This window comes from Nannospalax galili, unplaced genomic scaffold (genome assembly GCF_000622305.1).
Source record: "Nannospalax galili isolate Female #2095 unplaced genomic scaffold, S.galili_v1.0 scaffold503, whole genome shotgun sequence".
Classification (NCBI taxonomy): domain Eukaryota; kingdom Metazoa; phylum Chordata; class Mammalia; order Rodentia; family Spalacidae; genus Nannospalax; species Nannospalax galili.
In genome coordinates, this window is record NW_008349770.1 from 326051 (window position 1) to 350544 (window position 24494).

Genomic DNA, 24494 nt, shown 5'->3' on the forward strand with positions numbered 1-24494 from the left:
GGGGGAGGAGGGGAGGGGGAGGAGGAGGAAGAGGAGGAACTTTTAGAGAATTTGGCTCTCTCAGCTAAGGGACAATGGGCAGGGAGAGGACCAGGACTATGACTGGAATAGAAACTGACTGGTTCCGGTTTTGCCAGCCATCTTGGAACAGTTGCCTACAGGTCAGCCTTCCCAGTGGAGCAAAAATGCTGAAACTGTCTCCCTAATTCATGGGCTCACTATCAGGATATGGCATTGACGCCAAAGTACTTGGAAAAACGGAGTCTACAAACATAGATGAGCTGAAAAAACAGCCTCATCAATGAGAGTCTCTGAAGCCCTAGACTGACGGTTGAGATGTGAACAGCTAGCTGTGTAGCCTCCCAGGTGGGGCTCATTCTGCCTGTTGATTTTATACCCTGTTGGCCACCTTCTCCTAAAAGTACTTGGAAGGTCAGCATAGTGGAAAGTCAGCTTGAACAATGAACTTCCCTACATGGAAACAGTTCCCATCCTTCTGTGTTTGCTGGGCTGATGTGAGGTAGCTCTGTACCTCCAGCTGACCCAAAGCATGCATCCTGTCTGCAGAGACCTCTGTGTCCTCTTCGGGAGAGGGAAGTCCCAGAAAACTCCCAAGGTCTCCTCCCTGAGGACAGGAGCAAAGTCAGGGACTTCCTAACAAGTTCCCTTTCCCCTGTTAGTCTGTCCCAACTAAGAGTGTTGGTCCTGAACTTAAGCCTTGTGTGTTTACACAGATGTCGGCCTGCATAGAATAGAAAGTTAGATGGACATGGAACTAACTCATTACAGCCAGCTAATGCTAAAAGGCCAAACTAATTCTCCTCCTTCCTGAGAAAACAAATTCCCCTTCTCTGTGGCCCCCATGTTTGACGAAAACGATGGTTTTCATGGGTCACTTCATCCTTCATCCCCGACTCTTACCTTCACCGTCCTGATGAGCTCAAAAGATGATGAAGGTTAAGACGTGCTGTGTATAGGAGCTGAAGAGATAGCTCAGTTGTTAAAATGCTTGTTTGAAACTTGAGTTTGAGCCCCAGCACCCCTGTAAAATGCTGGACTTTGTGGTGCACGCTTGTAATCCCAGGGCTGGGGCGGTGGAGACAGGTGGGTCCTTGGGGCTCCCTGACCAGCTAGTTTAGCTTAATAGTGCAGTCCAGGCCAATGACAGACCCTGCCCCCCAAACAAGATGGATAGTCCCTGAGGAACCACACTAGAGTTAGGCCTCTGGTCCCAACATGTACTCATATGTATATACAAAAACATATACACACAAACATTAATTACTCAATTAAGCAAACACAAAAGTAGAATGCATGGGATAGAAAATTTCTGAATGTCCGTCAACTACTTAGAAAAAATCAGGATTTTTCGTATTTGCTCCATCAATCTCTTCTTGTGGCTGTTGGAGCCACACCAGGTCTGACGTCATTCGTCCGGTGTGCGTCTTGAAACTGTGGATGTTTTCTTGCATAACGCAAATGCTGCTTCATGGCCTCTGAAATTAGTCATCTTTCCCCCTACCATCTGATATCAAATCCATATCAAAGTGTCTAAGCATCTCAGAGATGACGCCTCAGGAATTTGCACAGTGACAGTTGAGGCCCCAGAAAACAAGGAGTGGTCCTTCAAAAGATCCGGTGTGCTCAGGGAGTGGGGCACGTGCTGCGGTGACCGCCCAGGTGTGGGGTAGAGCAGAGAGGGGGATGACGGGGCTGCACATCAAGGCTCCCAGGGGCCTTTGGAAAAGTCATTCAACGTCTCAATTTCTCATAAAAATGGAGCCCTCATATAGCTCAATTGCGGCTAAGGACAATAACCAGGCAAGCCAGGCGTGGCAGTGCATGGCTGTAATCCCACCACTTGGAAGGCTGAGACAGGAGGATAGCTGCAATTTCCAAGCCAGCCTGTGCTACATAGCAAGATCCTGGCTCAGTAATTAATTAATTAGAAATGTTGTAAGCATGGAAGAATAGAAGCTGATACCAGTAGGGCATCAGCCCGGGTGTGACTGGAGGAGACACGAAGGCACGGGGCCTTCTGAGCTCGGCACACAAGCCGCAGGGCCTTACGCGTGCGCACCAATAAGCTTCTGGTGCATTCTATTGTCTCTGCTGCTGGGAGTTAGCCCCGTGTGGTTGGATACATGAGCGAGTGTTTTTCCTTTACATTCTGATGTTCTTAAAGCTAAGGAGGAGAGGGATTTCCGCCTTATTACTGTTTTGCAGTTTCAGAGTCTTTGGACAAAATGGGCCAGTAAGAAACCACCGGAAACCCTCACTGTTCAGTAGGAAGGCGCACACTTCTGCTGAGGGTCATCTGGGCTCAAACAGAGCTGCTTTGCATTCTCATGACAAGTTCTTTGGTGGCCAAGAATAACTCCACAGATGCTCTGCACCCGGCCACCCCTTGGCGTGTAGCAGCAAAGACCAGCGATGAAACTGCCCCAATTATAGCAGATTAATTTGCTGTAATTACCACGCAGAGAACTTGTGTACAGGTCTCTGGGAAGCCACGTAACTTTGAACCCACTGTGGCTGGGTACACACATGTAGAGCTCTGCCTGACACTGGGAGTTTTAGACTAACTTCTGCAGTGAAACAGTTCACCACTTTCTTCCATTTATTTATTATTTATTTATTGGTTGGTTGGTTGGTTGGTTGGTTGGTTGGTTGGTTGGTTGGAGGCAGTTAGCCGTCCTTTACTCAGTAACAACTCACAGAATTTCAAATAAAACACCACAGATTCCAGAAGATCAAGTTAAATTATCATCTGGATTTATTTCAAGACAGGATAAATTGAATGCAACAGAGAAACTTACTCCCTCTTAACAAGCGGCGCCTGGAAACACCAACTTTCAGCTCTTCTGGTTTTCAGTGGGAACATCTTCCTATTTGTGTGAGGCTAGAGAAATTAAAATATTAAATTTAGGTGGAGTGACTCACCCATCAAGGCACTTAGGCTAAGGCAGTATTGCAAGTTTGAGGTCAGCCTAGTCTACACAAAAATGTCTTTCCTCAAAAGGAAGGAAGGAAAGGAGAGGGAGGGAGGGAAGAAAGAGATTAAATATCAAATTTAACAAGCATTTCCACATTTTCATCATACCATAGTACCAGATGATAACTGGTTCACATCACAGGTCCACAGCAATCCAACATCCCCTTTTCAGATATTATTTTTCATAATAATTCTTTTAAAGTATTAATTCCTTTAAAGAATTATTATTTCATAATAATTCTTTTCAGATATTACTTTTCGTAATAATTCTTTTAAATAAATAATTCTATAGCAAGTCTTTCTTGCTATAGAGTTGCATTTCTATAAACAGATCACTCTGATAGCTAACAATGTTGAATCCATCAGAACACGCTATCAATTACTAACTCCTAGAAACTGCATGATGTGAACTGTAATCAAGAAAATGAAACAGGGCCTGAAGAGACAGCTCAGCAGTTAAGAGCACTGGCTGTTCTTCCAGAGGACCTGGGTTTGGTTCCCAGTGCCTACACAATGGCTTAACAACTGTCTGTAACTCCAGTTCTAGGGATCTAACGCCCTCTCCTGGCCTCCATGGGCATTGCATGCATGGGTACACTTACATACATGCAGGCAAAACACTCATGTCCACAAAATAATAATAAACGTTTTAAACAACTTAAAAATTTTTTAAAGAAAATGAAGTAGGAGCTGGAGAGAGGGCACAGTGGTTAGAAGTATTGACTCTTCTTGCAGAGGACCCAAGATCAGCTCCCAGCACCCACATGGCAGCTCACAACTGCCTATGACTCCATCTCTGGGGGGGGATCTGACACCCTCTCCCTGCCTCCATGGGCACCTGCACACACATGTACATAGACACACATGCATACACAAATTATAAAATAAATATTTTTTAAAAGAAAATGAAATCAATTAGGTTATGAGAGAATGTCTTGTTCACAAATACAGTCATAAAATAGAAGATGTGTCTTCTCACCTAAATTCTTGAAGCATCCCTCCCCTTGAGTGGGACCTCACTTTCTTGAAGGTAGAGGAAAAAAGGAACTCCAGTGACCAAAGCCCAGAAAAGAACCCAGGTATTTAAACTCTTCTCTCCTAATGATCCCCAAACCCTTTTTTTTCTGGTACTGTGAGCCCAGGACCTCACACATGCTAAGCAAGCACTGTACCACTGACCTATAGCCCTACCTGCCAGGCCCATTTTTAAGCCCCTCAGGGTAGCACTGCATATGTGCAAATATCACTGTCAAGTCTGTAGTAAAATGACTGAAGCTAATCTTTAAGATGCTGCTTTTGAACAGCGTTGTCATAACAACAGGAATGATGAATATAGCCCCAGTATGAAAGGAATGGCTTTAGTTTTAAGACTGTGACTATGCTTCGTGTTGCTAGAGTTTATAACTATAGCCTAGCTTATGATCAACCACAGGCATTATCATTACCATGTCTGGGGTTATAACTGTGTTTCCATCACAGACTCACCAGTCAGTTCTCCATCTATTTAGCTCCTTGATGCGCATTCAAATGGCTACAGGTGGCAGGTGGCTGCTGGGGACAGGGAGTCATTTTTCTTTGGGGATGTGGCCACTGGTAGGTTGCCCATGCTCCAGTGGATAGTTCCACTCCCATGCACAGATGGGCAGCACTAATGGGACTCAGTGGGTCAAATGAGAAGACGGAAGCTGGAGAGATGGCCCAGTAGTCAATCATGAGGCCCAGAGTTTGGATCCTAGCACCCATATGGGGGAGCTCACAAATGCCTGTACCACCACCTCCAAGAGACCCCACACCTTCTTCTGGCTTTCCCAGACACCTACATACGCATGTGCTCATATACTCACACAGACATAAATAAAATAAAAAATAAATCTTAAGAAGAAAAAAAAAAAAAGGATGCCAGGCATGGTGGCGTACACCTTTAATCCCAACACCAGTGAGGCAGAAGCAGATGGATCTCTGTAAGTTCAAGGACAGCCTAGTCTATATAGTGAGTTCCAGGCTAGCCAGGGCTACACAGTGAGACCCTGTCTCAAAAAAAAAAAAAGAGTTGGAAGGGGGACGTATTGGGGAGCCCTGGTGGCAGTTGGAAGGGAGATTGGGGAGGGTAGATATGATCGCAATACATTTATATACATTATGAAATTCTCAAAGAATAAATAAAATTGATAAAAAATAAGAGGACATGTTTGTCTTTTTGTTTTGTTTTTTTAATGGCCATAGAGAAAATATTGGAGCCTAAGAAAAATCTATTTGACTCAGTAGAGTTCTCTAAAAAACATTTATTTAAGGTAATTTCCTATCCTTTCTCTAACATGAGATGCAGCGTGTAGCCGTATGAATAAGACTCCATTTCCTTTGCTACCTGACTCTCATGCTCAAAAAGGAATTCGGCCTCGGTCACACACATTGGGCCAACAACAACCCCCAGAATTTACGCTTCTTGTGGGCACGCGGGGATCTCGGAGGGCCAGCTGCTGGCGTGGCGCCGGTCTCTCGCACGCTGGGGTGCGCGGGTTTCTCGCACCGCGATGCTGAGTCGGGTCCCTGGCTCTCCGCGGTTACCGGATGCTGGCGACTCTGCGGGTCGCTGTCAGCTGCCGGACACTCCCTCTGTGTATGCAATCCGGTGGCCACCGGATCACAAGGGGAGGTGCAGGAACAGCGAAAGCAAGATCTTCCCTAGTGGTTGCTAACGGAAGGACAGCCCCCTCCGGGGAGACTGAATCACAGGCAGTAAGACACACGATCCAGCTCAGTCAGACTCAGTGATACAGCTCCAGATCTTAATGATTCAGCTCTGCTTTATTGGGGTGAAACCAGGATATTTATAGTGTGGAGGCAATAGCAAAAGCTTCAGCTGATAGGTGCTCCTGGGATGCCCCATTTACATGTGGTGGTGGGCTTCTATCAGGCTGTCAGACAGTGCCTGATTATCACACAGGAAAAATCTGGCAGTTTCTGTGCCAGAGATCATGTATCTGTGACGGCCACTTCAAAGTGAGTCAGGAAGAGAGTAGAAGGCGCCCCGCTGGAAAGGGGAGTCTCTGCAAAAGAACGCCGAGCCGGCTTGCGGCTATCCGGACATGGAGAGACTACGACCCTAAAACAGCAGGGGTCCCCAACAGCTTTTCAGCACACCATCGCCACACTCTCCTAGTACTCAATGACTGTTTTAAGGTTTCCAAGATGGAGCTCAGTTCTGGTAGAAACAGTAAAACAGCAGATTATAACGCTGGCAATTTTAGTGGCGTCAAATAGAAGGGAAGTGGTCTGTATCATTTATAAAGAAGCAAAGCCCTGGGGAGAAGCAGGCTGTGTGCAAACAGGCAGGGAGGCCGTGGCCTTCTCCGTCAGTATTGTTTTTCACTCTGATGATTCAAAAAATGAGAGTTCCAGGTGGGTGTGTTTCCCTCTCAGCAGGATCCACCAAGCTGTCTGCAAACCCACGTTCCCAAGACTTGGTCCCCCTTTGATAACTCATGGGTTTAAAAAAATAGGTAAAGTGACTTATTATTACAAACAGCCTAAACCTCATTTAAGTGCGGAATACTCTTGCCTCCTAATCTGCTTTGATGTGGAGTGCAGCCAGTGCACTCCCGGGAGAGCGTTCTAGGCTTTGCATTTTAAAATGAGTGATGACAACATTAGTCAAAATCAACCCAACCCCTCGAGAGATTTAAGCGAGTTTTGTGTTCTGAATCATTTCTCTTCTAATTATCGCATGACCAGCTGCTGCTGTGCCCGCATTTATTTAATCCACCAGAACAGAAGAGGTCTTCGTTGTCCCCCGGGCTGAAACACTGTCACTTCTCTCGCAGTTCCTACAGTTGACTGACCTGACGGACAGACAGGCTGTTCACATTTCTTCTCTACTCTTCACATGACTCAGGCAGACCCTTCAAACAGCCTCCAGAGACTGTGCAATCACTTGGTGGGGGGTCGTTAAGAGCGAGCGAGAAGGGGGCAGTCATGTGAGATCACTTCATCCCTGTGTGTGTGTATGTGTGGTGTGTGTGTGTGGTGTGGTGTGTGTGTGTGGTGTGGTGTGTGTGTGTGGTGTGTGTGTGTGTGTGTGGTGTGTGTGTGGTATGTGGTGTGTGTATGTGTGTGTGTGGTGTGTGTGTGTGTGGTGTGTGGTGTGTGTGTGGTGTGTGGAGTGTGTGTGGTGTGTGTATGTGTGTGTGTGGGGTGTGGGGTGTGTGTGGGGTGTGTGGGGTGTGTGGGGTGTGTGGGGTGTGTGGGGTGTGTGGGGTGTGTGGGGTGTGTGGGGTGTGTGGGGTGTGTGGGGTGTGTGGGGTGTGTGGGGTGTGTGGTGTGTGTGTGTATGTGTGTGTTCGTGGGGGTTGATGCTCATGGGTTTATAATGAGCATCTTGCACTCAGTTGCTAAAACTCAGGTGAATATCTCCTCAAATGTCAAGTAGCAGGAAGTGGAAAGACCATCTCCACACAAGGCCATCACTCAGTGTCTTGTTTCTCTTGAAATAAACTTGGCGTCTTAGGACAAGAAAAATAAGGGACTGGAGAACTGAGCTGAGTGAACACTGGTTGGCCTTTCAGAGTCTATGCATTGTTGTTCTTACCATTATTATTATTGTTGGTCTTGCCCTATGCTACGTATCAAAGAGTTTTCAAAAGACAGCTGGTGCCCGCCTTCAAAAAGGGTGGAGTTTGATTAAAGATAGAGACACTCAAAAATAATCACCACACAAGGAGGTCTCTGAAGATGTTCATTCACAAATGGAACCTCTGACTGTGTGGTTCCAAAAATGCTTCAAGAAACAGCTGGAGCCAATCATGGAGGTTACATATCAAGAGCCTGTCATAAAACCCATAGAAAAAGAAACCGTTGACTTTTTCTTAAAATGTTAGTAGCGGACAATAACCCCTTGAAAACAAGACTCTATGAGTCCATGCTGGCAATAATGGAGCAGGCAAAGTCCCATCTTACATAACAAGGAGGATGGAATTCAAAGAGCACCATTTTGATACCATCACAGTAATAACTGATTCAGCCAAGAATCATCAATGGATGCTAAAATCCCTGAGACATTAACACAGCCTCAAAGTACCATCTTACCAATTCCAAAGGCAAAAGATGAAACTTATCAGAGGAGAGACTGGCCAGCAAAACCTTAACTAAGTTACCAAGGCCAATAACACCAGTGATGGAACTAACCGACTCCTTGGCCTCTGCTACATTGGTGGGGTGCACTTGTGGGGTGCATAGCCTGAGCCTTACTATGTGGAAATACTAGACAATCCCAAATTGAGTCTGCAAAACAGCTGCTCTGAATACTATTCAAACATCAGTGTCACAAAGCGTGGCAGAGGGACTGTCCCACGTCAAGGGAGAATAAAGACACAGGCAGGAGAAACACTGAGCACCAGGTGTGGTGGCTCACGCCGCTAATCCCAGCACTCGGACGTGGAGGTAGAGGCTGAGGCAGGCAGAGTTCTGTGAGTTCAAGGCCAGCCTGATCTACATGGCAAGTTCCAGGCCAGCTGGGGCTACAGGGAGACTGTGCCTCAGAGAGAGGGAGAGAGAGGGAGAGAGGGAGAGAGGGAGAGAGGGAGAGAGAGAGAGAGAGAGAGAGAGAGAGAGAGAGAGAGAGAGAATGAGAGAGAATGATTCTAGATGCACTTCTGGATTAGGGTAGGGGAGAGAAAATATCAGAATGTCAGGGAGAGTCAGTGGAGTTCAGTTAAAGTCTGTATATTATATAGTGCTGTTGTGTTGGTGTTAAGTTTCCCGGTACTGATCAGTAGGCTGTGGTTGCTGAAGTGGCCATGCTTTTGGGAAATACATATTGAAAGACAAAAGATTAAAAACTTGCATCATACCTGAACATAAGTCAACGGGAAAGTAGAAATATGTGTATTTAAATACGTCTATACAAATTACTATGAATAAAGGCCAGAAAAGTGTGTGTGTGTGTATGTGTGGTGTGTGTGTGTGTGTGTATGTGTGGTGTGTGTGTGTGTGTGGTGTGTGTGTGGTGTGTGTATGTGTGTGTGTGTGTTCGTGGGGGGGTGATGAAGAGTAAAATATGGTGATGTCAACAAATGGTGGATCTGGGGAAAGGGGAATCTGTTCTTTTGTTTTTGTTTTTTGTTTGTTTTGGTTTTTTTTTTTTTTTGCTTTTGCAACTTTTCTCTCAGCATCACACTATTTCAAAATTGAATTTTTTTAATTGGCTTTTTGAGATGGAGAGATAGGCCAACAGTCACACGCACACACACACACACACACGCACACACACACACACACACAGAAAATCTTTTCTAAATTGACTTTTGAACTAGGTTTCCAAGATATCCATGTTTCTGGATTTCATCGGTTACTGTTGGTTCTCTAAGAATCTCCATCTTCACAGAGACGCAGCTCCGGCTGGTGGACCGCCCCCTTCTGCTTCTGCTCCTCTCGCTCCTCTGCATATAGCTAGATTTTTAAAAATGTAACTGCCTGGCTCTGTCTCATTTATCTCTTTTGAGAGAATGCCTGGTTTTTTGAAACAGGGTCTCACTATGTAGACCAGGCTAGCCTGAGAACTCACAGAGATCTGCCTGCTTCTGCCTCCTGAGTGCTATGGTTAAAGGCGTGTACCACCATGCCCAGCCTTTAATGACTTTAGATTATTATTAAAGACTAGTTTTTCCTAAGTGCCTCCTCCATACCAGGCTCTGTGTGTGTCGCCTCTTTGGACTCTTGCAACAATCTTGTTAGTCTTTTTGTACAAATGAGGCAACTGGAATTCAGAGAGGCTAAATAATCAGGTTTGTTAAAATGGGAAATCGTAGAAACCAGCTCGAGCTCCGACTTGCCCTGCTTGAGTCCGTGTTCTTCCCAGCACAGCTTCCATGCTTGCTGCCCAGGAGCCTGGAGAGATAGCCCTTAACAGCTCAACCTTCTTTATTTCTTCCCAAATTGGCTCCCACCTGCCTGTACTGCTGTAATATCTTCCCCAGTGAAAGTGTTTTTAAACCGCACTGCAGTCCTGGCCCTCCTGGGTCTTGGGCAATGCATAGCATCTTGCCAGAATTACCCATGCGTAGTCCACAATGTGCTCGTGGATGGAGAGAAAGTCACTGATATCAATTTCCTGGGAGTCTAAATATTAGTTTCTCACTTTCTGTCAAGATGGCTAAGAGTGAGTCTTCATGGGGGCTGGAAAGATGGCTCTGGTTAAGAGCACTGGCTGCTGTTGCAGAGGACCCAGGTTCAATTCCCAGCACCCACACTGGTTAACAGCTGTCAGTAACTCCAGTTCCAGGGGATCTGATGCCCTCTCTGGCCTCTGTGGGGCATTGCACCCTCATGGTGCACTTACATACATGCAGGCAAAACACTCATATACATATAAAAATAATAAATAAAAAAAGAGTGAGTCTTCACTAGGTCAGTCTTTGTTTTTCTTAGACAATTTAACTGTTACAGAACACTTCCTCATTTTCTATGTGCTTCTATGTGTATAGATATGCAGGGTATGTGTGTGTGTGTACGTGTTAATGTATGTGTAGGTACACGTGTGTATTTGTGTGTATGCTTGTAGAAGCCAGAGGTCCACCTCTGGTATCATTCCTCAGGAGGGCTCTGCCTTGGTTTTTGAAGCAGGGTCTCTTACTGGCCCAGGGTTCACCAATTCACTTAGGCTGACTGGACAGAGTCCCAGGATTCCACCTGTCTCTGCTTCCCCAACAGTGTTATTATTAGCATATGATAATATGCCTGGCTTTTTATGTGGGCTTTGGGGATTAAATCAGGGCCTCAGGCCTGTGCTCCAGGCAGTTTACCAACTGTTATCTGTCTAGCCCTCTCTCTATTTTAAACAGAATTTCTCCATCTGTAGGGTAATTGGTAGTTTAGGAAAGACCCAGGTAAGTCTTGTGATTGCAGGATTGGAGAATGGAGAGGAATTGCTTCCTCTATCCACCAACACAAGGGCTGTAGTGGATCAGGCCTTTAGCAATGGCCTAGGAGGCCAAGTGGGATTCCTGACCTTGGCTTTTCCTCCACTTGCTGAGGAATGAGAATGTGGGGAACACTTTAAAATTTTTTGTGTGTTTCCTCTGTGTGTGTGTGTGTGTGCGCACACACACACGTGCACACATGATGCAGGTACCCAAGGAGGCCAGAAGACAGTGTCAGATCTCCTGGAGTAGTAGTTACAGATAGTTGCTGAGCTACCTACTGTGGGTGCTGGGAATTGAATCTGGTCCTCGGGGAAGGGCAGCAAGTGCTCTTAACCATGGAGCCATCACTCCGGTCTCTGCGTTTTCCCATCCATTCCTGTCACTGATCTTAGTCAGGACGCTACTCCACATATATATATTTGCCATTTGCTTAATAGTGTCGACATCTGAGAAGCAAATATTAGCCTTACATTGATTTACTTTAGTTCAGTCACACTTTAAAAGACTGGGCAATGACTTAAACTTATCTCCTCTTTTTTTAAGATTAGTCAACTCTTCTGTAATGAGTACCTTGTGCCCCTGCAATAAGCAGACACCTATTTTTAGGATTCATCTCAGATAATCATTTGGCACAGCAGGCTATTTACATCTGGCCCACATGCTTATTGAGACAACTTCTCTTGACTGAGGAGGTGGAGGAGCAACCATAGGAGAGGGGGAGGCAAGAGGCGGGAAGAAGTGACTCAGAGCCCTGGGGTCAGAGCGCTGCATCAGACCTTGCTGGGCCTCTCCCCAGGAAGGGTGAGCTTGCTGGAGGAGTCTGTGCTTGGGGATTTCGGAGTGGACTTTTGCCCCATGAGAAAGGCTTTGGTAGGAACAGAGATGCCCTTCTTCCTGTCGCTGGGACATCATGCTGTGTCCCCTACTTTCTAGCATCAGCAGGAATATTTTACAAAGAGCTGCTATGTTCTTAGAGAATCTTTTTCAGGAAAGTACTGCGAGGGTGGAGGTGATCACATTCAGTGATTTCCACTGTTTGGGTTTCAGGACGCTTTGCAGCTCAAGCCCAAACATGGCAAATTCCCATTTCCCACAGAAAAGCCCCACTCTAATCCTTGTAGGGTTTCCTTTGCCTCTGGCCAAAACATCTCCATCTTAAAATCAGAAACAGAAAGATACAGAGCACAGTCTGGGTGGTTTTCCTTGTACCCGCCAAAGGAGAACATGACTATTGAGGTCAACCCGCATGTCCTGTTAAGATGGTGTAAGAAAACAGTTAATGTATGAAACCTACCGCCGAAAAGCTCAAAAAAAGTTTTTAGGTGAAATAGGGAAAGCATCAAGCAAACTTAGCGTGCAGTCTACTTGGGGTCCACTTCAAGGGAAAGGGAGGAGCGGAAGAAAAACGAACACACTGGCGAACCCCTGGCGGTCCGGTGTGGTCGAACAGGTGCTTCCTCCTCCCCTTGCCCTGTCCTGCTTTGCTCAACTCTCCCGTGTTCTCCTGAGGTATCACAGTGCCTTTGCACTTGTAGATCTTCAAAAACAAAACCCCAAAGATTCCCATTTTTCATTGATCCCAGTGTTGTCGTGTCATCCTTTGCTCTTCTCTGGCTGACGGGTTGGTGTGCTGGTTGCTCTGCCGCTTCACCAAGGCCATTTTCAACTCCTCAGTGTGGAGATTCATGCCTGGCAGGCAGGTGTGACGGAGGCTGGGTTCTTTGCGGGGCAAGCAGCCCCTTAATCGCACCTAGCCTTACAAGTTCTCAAGGGGCTACTGACATCTGAAGAGAGAAATGTGCAAACGAACACATGCTAACTCCACTCACAAATGTTTCATAAGTCAGAATGTCAGCTAATAAATAGAATGGAAAACAGAGCTATCACCCAGATTGGCCTGGCCAGGCCTTCTCCCGCCACTTCTGACTTTAGAGGCATTGCCAGAGCTGCACGTTAGGGGCACCTGTTTGGGCTGCCTTGACAGGTGTTCTTCACAGTCCTCCTTCAAGCAGCCAGCCCTCCAAGGTGGATTCCCATCGCTGGCTCTTCAGGCAAGGCATCTCCCTGTCTCCAATAGCTCTGACTTGCAATGGGATTCTACCTGTCCTTTCTGGTCCAATCACAGTGTGAGACCTGGTGGGATGAAGGAGAACCTCCTGGGCACCTTGATCTCTTTTCCTCTGTCCTAGCCTCTCCTCCTCCTATCTCCTGGCCTAGTGCTCTTGTCCCAAACCCACCTGCTGAACTGATAAGCCACCTTCTGATTCAGCCATAGGATGTTCAGGTTAGGGAGTGGTCAATGGCACCCTCCAAGACCCAGTGTATCTACATCATAGTATTTACAGAAGAATATGCAAAAGTCTCACTGTTTTGATTTCAAAAGATCCTGGTGCGTGTGTAGTTGGAACTCAGGCCCAATAGCTGCGAGAAGAAAGCAGTTTTCCTTGGACAGAGCATCAGACCTCCGTGCCAAGAGGCACAGCTCAGAAGGGCAGAGCTTGTTGAATTCTTAAGCAAAGTGCTGGGGATTCTTTCCAGAAACATCCATTGTTTCCATTACTTGTGGCGATGGCAGGGTAGGGGTGACTGTCTGGTGTGACAGCAGAGCCTCCTGCTGCAAAACAAAGCAAGACACAGAGACAATTGAAACCTTCTGGGTTTTAATGCACAAAGAGGTCAGGTCAGGATGAATTTGTAGAAACATTGGGGGTCACGTCTCAGTGGCCAGTAGTCTTGAAGATGAGTCACTGGCTCCAAAGATGAGTCTATGTTACGTGGTATTATGAGCCGTGTACTCTGGTACGTCTCAGCAATGTTGACCTGGGCAGTCTCTAAGGGTTTGGGGAATAAAAGTCACGTTGTTACATAGCTCAGAACTCAAAATAAGGATATCATGGGGGATTGCAACTTGTTTGATAATCTAGTCAAAATGTATGAAACCTACTACATATTTCTCGGAAATATTATTTCTCTTCTGCAAGACTTGCAGAGGAGAACATACAGCTGGCGTCCAGCAGCTGACCTGCGTGGTCCTGGACGTGGGCTGCCCTTCTCCCTTCTCCCAACTCCACGTGTCTACAATTTTAAGAAAGGGAATTTTGCATCCATGAATAATACATGAACATGTCCGTCTGTGAGCATAGAATGTGGAAAATGCTACAGTACTGCTACTTCAGGCAGTCTACCTGTCCACAGGTGACACGTGGAACGTTCCTATCCATGTTCATAGCTTTATGTAATCTTGTTTTTTACCATTCCTGTTATTAAATTATCAAGTTCTACAGTACATCCTGGAGCTGTTTCTATGAGAGAATAAGATAAAAGTGTATTACTTTTTAAAATATTTTACTTTTTAGGGGGCTGGAGGGATGGCTCAGTGGTTAAGAACACAGGCTGTTCTTGCAGAGGACCCGGGTTCGAATCCCAGCACCCACATGGCAGCTAACAACTGTCTGTAACTCCAGTTCCGGGGGATCTGACAGCCTCTTCTGTCCTCTGCAGGCATTGCAGGACACAGGTGCACTTACCTACATGCAGGCAATACACACATACACATAAATAATAATAATAAATAGCCGGGCATGGTGGCACACACCTTTAATCCCAGCACTCGGAGGCAGAGGCAGGTGGATCTCTGTGAGTTCAAGTCCAGCCTGGTCTACATAGTGAGTTCCAGGTAATAATAATAAAATACTTTAAAAATAATAAAATATTTTACTTTTTATCTTATTTTATATGTATGAGTGTATTGGCTGCATGTGTATAAGTGCATTCATGTTGTACAATGCACTCGGAGGTCAGAAGAGGGTGTCAGATCCCCTGGAACTGGAGTTATGGTTGGTTGTTAGCCATCATGTGGGTGCTGGGAACCAAACCCAGGTCCTCTGCAAGAGCAGCCAGTGCTCCTAACCTCTGAGCCATCTCTCCAAGCCCAAAAGTTTTGTTGTAGTAGTAGTAGTAGTAGTAGTAGTAGTAGTAGTAGTAGTAGTAGTAGTATTTTTAGTCTTTTTGAGACATGGTCTCCCCTATAGTCCCAGCTGGCCTGGAACTTACCATGTAGACCAGGCTGGCCTTGAACTCAAAGAGATCCACCTGCCCCTGCTTTCCAAATTCTAGGATTGCAGGTGTGTGCCACCACGCCTGGTCCTCTTGTTAGATGTTTGAGGCGGGTCTTACCATGTAGCCCAGGCCGGTCTCAGACTTGCAATCCTCCTGATTCAGCCTCCTGAGCACTGGAATGACAGGCTCCACATGTCCATTCTTTGTCCTGTGACATGGTTTTCTGCCCCGAGTTTATGCTACAGTGTAGTCACTATTCCTGTAATGGTGTGTGTGTGTGTGTGTGTGTGTGTGTGTGTGTGTGTATGGTGATGGGAATTTAACCCAGGGCTTATGAACTATAGACAAGCCTGCTACCAGCCCTAGTGAATAACACTGACATTATTTCCCAAACAACCTGCAATGAACGTCTCTTATGAGCCTCTGGGTATCTGTCTCAAGGAGACACCAAAGGACAAGTATGTTTGATATTTCCACACTACCATACACCCCTCCCCGCAGTAGCCCCACAACTCCTCTAGTACTTATTTAAGGCATTTGGTCTGATGGAGCACCTGCCAGCAAGATGCAAATTACTCTGGCAGAGATAATCAAATGCTCAAACCCTGGCACTATGTTGGATGGTATGTAGGGTGGCGTGTAGGATAGCTTCAGAGTAGAGTTATGGGATTTCCCAGGAAGGCTGTGAGCTGCCTGAAGACAGAGGGCACTGAGAGCTGGATGTATTAATTACTCTTGTTGTTGCCATGACAAATACCTGACAAGAAGCAACTCACAGAAGGGTTTGTTTTGGCTCACAGTTCAAGGGAATACTTTATGGTCAGGAAGAGGCATCGTGGACAACTCACATTGTATCCACTGTCAGGAATCAGAGAGCAGACAGGAAATAGGGCCAGGCTATCAAATCCCCAGACCCCCATCCAGTGACCCACTTCCTCCAGTGAGGTTCCACTTCCTTAAAGGTCAACACTTTCCAAAACAGCATCACCAGCTAGAGACCAAGTGTTCAAGCCCATGAGCCTATGGGGGACATTTCCTTAAACCACAATAGGAGTGGGGTGACCAAAAAGATAGTCAAAGACACGAAGTTACAAGATCACCTTCAATTGGGGAAAGGCTGGGGAAGCTGGAAGAACAGAAGCAAAGAACTGTCACCTGAGCCAGGCATGATCCCAGCACCCTGGAGGTAGAGGCAGGAGGATCAGGAGTTCAAGGTCAGCCTCAACCACATAGCAAGTTTGAGGCTGGCATGAGCTGCTTGAGACCCTATCTCAAAAAAAAGAGAGAGAGAGCTGGGCTGGGGAGGTGGCTCGGCAATTAAGAGCACTGGCTGCTCTTGCTGAGGACCTGGGTTCGGTTCCTAGCACCTACATAGTGTCTAACAATCATCTGTAACTCCAGTTCCAGGGGACCTTCTTCTGGCCTCCCTGGGCATTGCACACACGTGGTGCACTAACATGCAGGCAAAACACTTATACACATAAAATATAAATTAAAAAATGAGTTCAATAAATTATAAGATTATTCTAACAGAAGTTTTATATTTTTACTCAGTTTAATTTTTCTTTTTGCTCTCATTCTTTTTCATTTATTTTTTTGGGGGGGTTGTTTGTTTGGTTGGTTTGGTTTGGTTTTTTGTCTTTTTGAGACAGGGTCTCCCTGTAGCCCCAGCTGGCCTGGAACTCACAGAGATCCACCTGCCTCTGCCTCCTGAGTGCTGGGATTAAAGGTGTGCGCCACCACACCAGGCTTTCGTTCTCTTTTTTTGTCTCAAGCCTATCATTACTGCAAGGTTGTGTCATCAAAACTTCTAAGGTAGTATCATCCAAACTTCGATGAACATCAAAATCTCCTGGGGGAACCTTTTGAAAATCCACATACACAGGTCATAGCCCCTATTAATTATCCTAGGATGCCTGAGGCTTGGAGCCAGACATCTGCAGTTTAAAACACTAATCCAATGAATAAGAACAAAGAATGTTTAGGATTTAAAAAAATCTAATTTCATCATACCTATAATCCTAGCACTTAGCACTTAGGAGGCAGAGGCAGGAGGACTGTCACAAGTTCAAGACAAGCCTTGCTCTACATAGCAAGTTCCAGGCCCACCAGGACTCATAATTATTGGACTCTGCCAATAATTTCAGCTCTTAGGAGGCTGAGGCAGGAGGATTGGAGTGAGTTCAAAGCTAGCCTGGGCTACGTAATGAGTTATAGGCGAATCTGGGTTACGGAGTGAGATAGACTATCTCAAACCACCTCCACAAGCTGGGCATGGTGGCACATGCCTTTAATCCCAGCACTTAGGAGGCAGAGGCAGACAGATCTTTGTGAGTTCGAGGCCAGCCTGGTATACATAGTGAGTTCCAGGACAGCTGGGGCTACAAGGAGACCCTGTCTCAAAAAGACCAAAAAAAAAAAAAACACCTCCAAAAAGCAAAACAATACACACGCACACGCACGCACACGCACACACGCATGCACACATACACGCACGCACACATATCCAAAAAGCAAAACAATACACACGCACGCACACGCACACACGCATGCACACATACACGCACGCACACATACACGCACGCACGAAAAAATAGCTTCGCACACATGCACGCACACACATAATTTTTAGGCAGTAAAGGACAATAAAACTGTTAGTTTAAATAACTCTTTTTCCCTTTGATCAGAGAACGTCCATTTCATTAAACCTGTTGAATGGTCGCTGACAAAATGAGATACAATATTAGTAAGATTTGTTGAGTTGACGCTTTAAGGTGAGCGTTTGACTATCAAATTGTTGACTACAGGGCTTGGGAGTGTAGCTGAGTGGTAACGCCCTTGACTACCATGTGTGGGAACCTGGGTTCAATACCCAGCACTGAAAGAAAGCAAAAGAGATTGAGTCCAGAGAGAACAGAAGCCTCAGCGTCTTCCTGATGTGTTTGCACAGGATACACTGATCGCCAGTCAAGCTTTGTGAGCCCAAAAAAGGCATCCTCAATGAAGTACAGACAGACCCCTAAGGGCTGGCAGGACTGTGCTGGCGGGAGCCTCCTGAGGCATCCACGGAGCCTGAGGGCTGGGGGGAGTAACAGGACAGAGCCTTATTTGTGCCTAGCCACTTGTGCACAATGTACTGCCTATTTCTACCTCATTACTTTAAAATTTCTAGAGGATGAGCTGGGTGTGGTGGAGCACACCTTTAGTTCCCCCACATGGCAGGCAGAGGCAGGTAGATCTCTGGGAGATCGAGGCCTGCCTGGTATATATAGCAAGTTCTAGGCCAACTGGGGCTACAGGGAGACAGTGTCTCAAAAAAAAAAAAAAAAAGAAAAAAAAATCTATAGGATGCCCAGAACTTAAGCCTCTGGCAGGTATGAAGAAAGTCACACGGTGCGCATCCCCAGTGACACCCAGTGAGTGATACCTTTCCATGTGAGCCTGGCCCAGGGCCATCCTTTCCTGTTCTCACTCTCCCCTGGACCAGGGGTAGGTTTAAAACCCTGTGACAGTGTGGAGGATGGTGAGCTTTTCCCTCTTTCTCTGAGTTCTTGAAGAGCAATGGCGATGTTTCTCAAACACATCACTGTGGTGTGTGTCCACTTGGGAGGTTTCGGTGTGCACAGTCACCCATTCCTGCTAGCTCGGCCCCTCCCAGGACTGAAATCACCTGCTGAGATGATGGTATGTGCTTTGAGGCTGGCTGGCTGAGTGCAGTAGGTTTGCCTAATAGTTCTAGGACAGTCCCCTAGGGAGCTCACCTTGGGCTTCTGTCCAGATGAAGTGTTTTGACACCGCGTCTTGGTCCATCACAGGGAATCTTCACAAAGCCAACAAGCAGCTGAAGTAAGGACTGAGCTCCTGTCCCCGTCTCCATCCCTTCCCCATTCCTGTCCCCGTTGACCCTGTTCCCTTCATTCCTGTCCCCGTCCCCATCCTGTCCCCGTTCCTGTCCCCGTCAACCCTGTTCCTGTCATTCCTGTCCCTGTCCCCATCCCGTCCCTGTTCCTGTCCCCATCGACCCTGTTCCCGTCATTCCTGTCCCCATCCCCATCCCTATCCCCAGACTCTTCTTCCCTCTTACCCTCTTATCTAACCCAGATTATCGATTCTTTCGCAAACACTCCCTCTACCCTCATTATGTGTCAGACACAATCCTATCTCCCAAATATACTTAAGGAGAAAAAGCAAGAAAGAGTTGAAGAGAATTCATCTTTAAAGATTTCAGCCTTAAGTGCAAAAGCCTTTGTTTGTTTGTTTGTTTGTCTTTTTGAGACAGGGTCTCCCTGTAGCCCCAGCTTTCCTGGAACTCACTATGTAGACCAGGCTGGCCTTGAACTCACAGAGATCTCCCTGCCTCTGCCTCTCAAGTGCTGGGATTAAAGACCTGTGCCACCACGCCCTGCTCAAGTACAAAATTCTATCCACAGGACTGTTTTGAATTTCAGGTCAGACCTACCTGAATCTTTGATGTGGCCCATTTGTGTGGTGGCGGTCCTGTCACTGGACAGACTGAAGCACTACAAAAGTTCTTGTCTCTAGTGAGCCTTGGTCCAAACGGAAGAAAGAAAGGGGGGGGGAGGGAGGAAGGAAGGAAGGAAGGAAGGAAGGAAGGAAGGAAGGAGGAAGGCGGGGTGGGGGCGACTCCTAAAGAAGCCCACATGGGTTGGGGAGATGGCTCAGTGAATAAAGCTCTTGCTTGCTCACTTCTGTGAGGACAGAAGTGTGGATCCCAAGAAACCACACAAAGGCCGGTGAGGTGTGGCGGGGCCTGTAATTCCAGCACTGAGAAGCTAAAGCCCGAGCATCCCTGGAGCAAACTGGCTTGGTAGACGAGCCATATTGGCAAGTTTTGTGTTTAATTCAGACACCTTGCCTCAGTGGATAAAGTGGAGAGGAACCCTCCCAGTGTCAACCTCGGGTCCCATGCATACACATATGTGCACACATGCAAACACACATGAACACACGTGCACACCACATAGCACATACAAAAAAGAGAAAGCCTAAGTGGCAGTAGTTTTGTGTATTCCCATCTTTTTTGGTCTAAGTGGTCCGTGTCTTTAGAAAAGGCTCTCGTGGGGTTGGGGATTTAGCTCAGTGGTAGAGCGCTTGCGTAACAAGGGCAAAGCCCTGGGTTCGGTCCTCAGCTCTGAAAAAAAAAAAAAGACAGAAAAGGCTCTCCTGACTCACTGCCCTTGTACCCCTGGAGCTCAGTATTCCTGTGTGAGTCTCTGCCTGGCAAGTTACCATGATCTTCCTGTCTTCCAGGACAGCCGACCAGACTCCCAGAAACCATGCTGATGGGATCTCAGTCCTTCTCGCCCGGAGGACCCAATGGCATCATCCGGAGCCAGTCCTTCGCCGGCTTCAGCGGCCTGCAGGAAAGGCGTTCCAGGTAAATGTGGGTACTTTTCTCCTGGGGTGCAGCTGCAGGAAGCAGGCGCCTTTGTTCTGAAGAGAGTTCGTCCGTGTGCATACCTCACCACGGTACGCGCACGCTTACACACAGAACATGCTTGGTATATTTTTCAAGGAAGAGAGAATGCACCAAATTACGCTCCATCCTTTCTCGGCTATCACTATCCTCTGCAAAGATATCTGAAGATTCAGGATAAACCAGCCATCTGTGTGGCCAGCCCTCCCTGCCTCACTCCTCCCCTTTCCAGGCACACTTCCCACCACCGTCCTGTTTGGAAGACTGTGCTTGGTATGAAATTATGCAGTAGATAAAGACTATGGCCACAGAGAGACCCTGGGAGGCACCTGTGGGCCAGAAAGAGGTTGAGAAATCAGGCTCTAGTTCCCCTGGAATCACCTGTCTTTTAAGTCAAGGAAGCACAGGAAGTAAACAGGTAGGTAACAGGCAAGAAACTTCACCTGCAGTTTTTCTGATGAGATGAAGCTCTCCAAGGGTCGGTGTGCCTTGATCTACGTCCGAGCCTTTGGTGCACACAGCGATGGTAAAGGAGCACAGCTTGTAAGCAGGACGGCTGTGCCAGCGGCCAGTCGTTGAGGTGGCAGCTTTCTCCTGACCAGTCATGACGCTCCTGGCCTTTGTGGCTCCCCATCCAATGAGTCATTTGGGTTTATCAGGTCTGTCTTTCCTCTGTGCACTACATTCCTGCCATTAGGAGGAATGTGGAATTCCCATGTTATACCTGGACATCATTTTATGAAATTAATACTTCACAGCTAGGAAAATGGCTTGGTGAAGGGAGTTGCTGCTGCATAAACACGAGGACCTAAGTTCAGATCCCCGACATGCAAGTAAAAGCCAGGTGCAGCAGTTAGTGCCTGGAACTCCAGAACTAGGGGATGTGGAGACGAAAACTCCGGGAGCTTGTCGATCAATCAGACTTGGTAAAACAGGAGCTGCAGGTTCCGTGAGAAAGCGACTGTCTCAAAAAATAAAGTGGAGGGGCTGGAGAGATGCTCAGCGGTTAAGAGCACTGGCTGCTCTTGCAGGACCTGGGTTTGGTTCCCACAACATACATGGTGGCTAACAATCATTCAGAAGTCCAGTTCCAGGGGACCCGATGCCCTCTTCTCACCTCCTCGGGCATTGTACAACATGGGTGCACTTACATGCCTGTAGGCAGGCAATACATTCACACATGTAAAATAAAAGTAACAAATAAAATATTTTTTAAAATGAAGTGGAGAATGATAAACACAGAGTCAACCTCTGACTTCCACACACATGCGCACATGCACCCACACGCACTTAAAATTAAATAAATAAATAAATAAATAAATAATGCTTTTAGGGCAGCTCTCAGGGCAGCTACCTGCTATGAAATGTGATATTGTTGGCACCTGATATACATGGTGCACGTGTGTTTTAGTTGGGTCATATCCCTCCACCAGTTCCTTATTTCCAGCCAAAACCATTTATTCCAGGTTTCCTGCAAGGTGGAGCACAGGAACACCCTTAGAACACAGGACAACGTGAACCCTGTGCCTGGGTTAGCCTCTACTCATCATCTTTCAGATGTTGTTTACAAAGCTAACACCCAGAAACTAAACTCGCCCACCTTGGATGTATTGGAGGGCATTACCTCTGGGACACTAGGATGAAGGCGACATGGTTTAGATGGCTCTTCCTGTGGGTCTTTTTTCTTTATTATGAATTTTTTTCAATTTCATTGATTATTTTTATTTTATGTGTATGCATGTATTACCTGCATGTAGGTAAACACACCCGTGTCATGCAATGCCCGAGGAGGACAGAAGAGGCAGTTGGATTCCCTGGAACTGGAATTACAGACAGTTGTTAGCTGCCATGTGGGTGTGGGATTTGAACCCAGGTCTTCTGCAAGAACAACCAGTGTTCTTAACCACTGAGCCATCTCTCCAGCCCCCCGTCCTGTGGGTCTTTTCCATGCCTAAAGCTTGGTTTCCTCGCTCTGATCCACAGGTGTAACTCCTTCATTGAAAATGCCTCTGCTCTCAAGAAGCCTCAGGCCAAGCTGAAGAAAATGCACAATTTAGGACACAAAAACAACAACACCCCCAAAGAACCACAGCCGGAGAGAGTAGAAGAGGTCTACAGGGCCTTGAAAAACGGACTTGAGTAAGAGCACCAGACTTGACCGTGCACTTTGTGGGAGAAGAAACCTTTCTAAAATGACCTGAGGGTCAGGGTAAAGCAAGTCCTGGGGACCATTTCTGAAATGACTGTTTATGTTCTGTTCTTTGGTTTGATTTGATTTGGTTTTCCCTTTTCTGAGGCAGGTTCTCTCGTAGCTCAGGCTGGCCTTAACTCACTGTATAGCCAGGGATAAACTTGAAGTTCTGGTCTCCTGCCTGCACCTACCAAGTGCTGGGATTGTGGAAGCTTCTTGTGCTGAGATTGAGGAAGCTTTTAAAGCCCCACAGATGAGAAATGGGCCGGATTCCACATCACATCCACAATACTGAACAGGACCTGACATAGTCCTGTGTTTACAGCTAACCCCTGCAGTGCTGGGCTTCCCTTAGACAACCAGGAACACACTAGGCACAGCCACACTGGAGATTACTAAAGAAGGGTTCTGAGCCAGGCATGGTGGGTCATGCCTGTAATCCCAGCACTGGGGAGGCCGAGGCAGGAGTAGGGTTGTGCGGGGGTCTCTCCCTCTCTTCGCGGGTCGTTGGCCACCGGCCCACGAGGGCAGGGAGAGCAGAAGCGACAAACAGGGTCAGGACGGCCAGTGAGCACTGACAGAAGAAAGCCCTTCCAGGGAGGCTGGTCCCAGGCGCAGTGAAACAGCAGTGATACAGCTCCAGACATAGTGAAACAGCTCCGTTTATTTAGTGGGAGAACTAGGGAATTTATAGTGTGGAGGCAGTAGCCAAAGCCTCAGCTGATAGGTGCTCATAGTATGCTTTATTTAGATGTGGCAGTGGGCTCCTATCTTCCAGACTAGCAGGCAATGCCTGATTATCATATAGAAAAAACCTGGGGACAGCTCCAGACTCAGTGAAACAGCTCCGTTTATTCAGTGGGAGAACTAGAGGCAATATCCAAAGCCTTAGCTGATAGGTGCTCATAGTATACTTTATTTACATGTGGTAGCAGGCAATGCCTGATTATCATATAGAAAAAACCTGGGGGTAGTTTTTACTCCAGGTAACTATGCCAAAGGTCATGTTCCAAATAAGGTCAGGCATCCGTGCTTGATGGCACCTTCCAGGTAAGCCAGGAAGAGAGCAGGAGGCCCCCTGCTGAAAAGGGGAGTCCTTCCATTTGGTGCTGAGCCCCTTAGGGCTATCCGGACATGGAGAACTACAACCCTAACAGCAGGGTTTCCCAACAGGGTTGCAAGTTCAAGACCAGCCTGGGCTACATAGTGTGACCCCACCCGCTGCCTCATCATACACACCCACACCTTCAAACGCTTTGTAAAGGATTCTGAAACCTTCCTGAGTGTAATGAGGGGACTTTGCTAAAAGAAAACTTCCCCGGCATTTGGTGGGACATTCACAGTAACGTTTGTGTTTGACTACACAGAGCTGTGTGTGCCCAGGTCTTTTCCAACCCTTCTCTCCCAGCTTCTGGCTCTTCAGCCTCACAAGGATTTGATTTGGTTTGGTTTTCAAAAGAGACAGTATCAGATGCAACTGCTATCACTTTCAAAATGAGCGGAAGACTACAAAGCTTCCTCCCAGCCACCAAGCAGTTTGATTCTTTCTTTTTGGAGACAAAAGAGGAGGCAGGCAGGATCTCATTCTCTAGTCCAGTCTAGCCTGGGACTATTACATAGCCCAAGCTGGCTTAGAATGTACAACAACCCTGCTTCAACCTCCTAAGTGCTGAGGTTATACGTGAGTCACCACCCAGCTAAGACTGCTGTTCTTAACTGCTTTTCAGCAGGGAAAGATCAGAAGCTGCCCAGACCCCTCTGAACTGTGAGAGCTCACTAAGATGTCTTATTTTTGCAGTGAGTACCTGGAGTTTCACCAGACAGAGCTGGACAAGCTGACAGCTCAGTTAAAAGACATGAAAAGGAACTCTCGCCTGGTAGGTGTCCCGTGCCCCT

General features: G+C 46.9%; 1 protein-coding gene across 4 annotated transcripts in view; it reads left to right on the plus strand.

The window, feature by feature from the left end:
• Positions 1 to 24494, plus strand: part of Ripor2 (RHO family interacting cell polarization regulator 2) — a 98566-nt gene that overhangs the window by 15525 nt on the left and 58547 nt on the right. For all 4 annotated transcript variants that reach the window (XM_008847083.2, XM_008847084.2, XM_008847085.3 and 1 more), the window contains exons 2-4: positions 20242 to 20368; positions 22391 to 22546; positions 24397 to 24475. In XM_008847083.2, the coding sequence (XP_008845305.1) occupies positions 20268 to 20368; positions 22391 to 22546; positions 24397 to 24475 (336 nt within the window). In that variant the 5' untranslated portion in view covers positions 20242 to 20267. The remainder of the gene's footprint in view (positions 1 to 20241; positions 20369 to 22390; positions 22547 to 24396; positions 24476 to 24494) is intronic.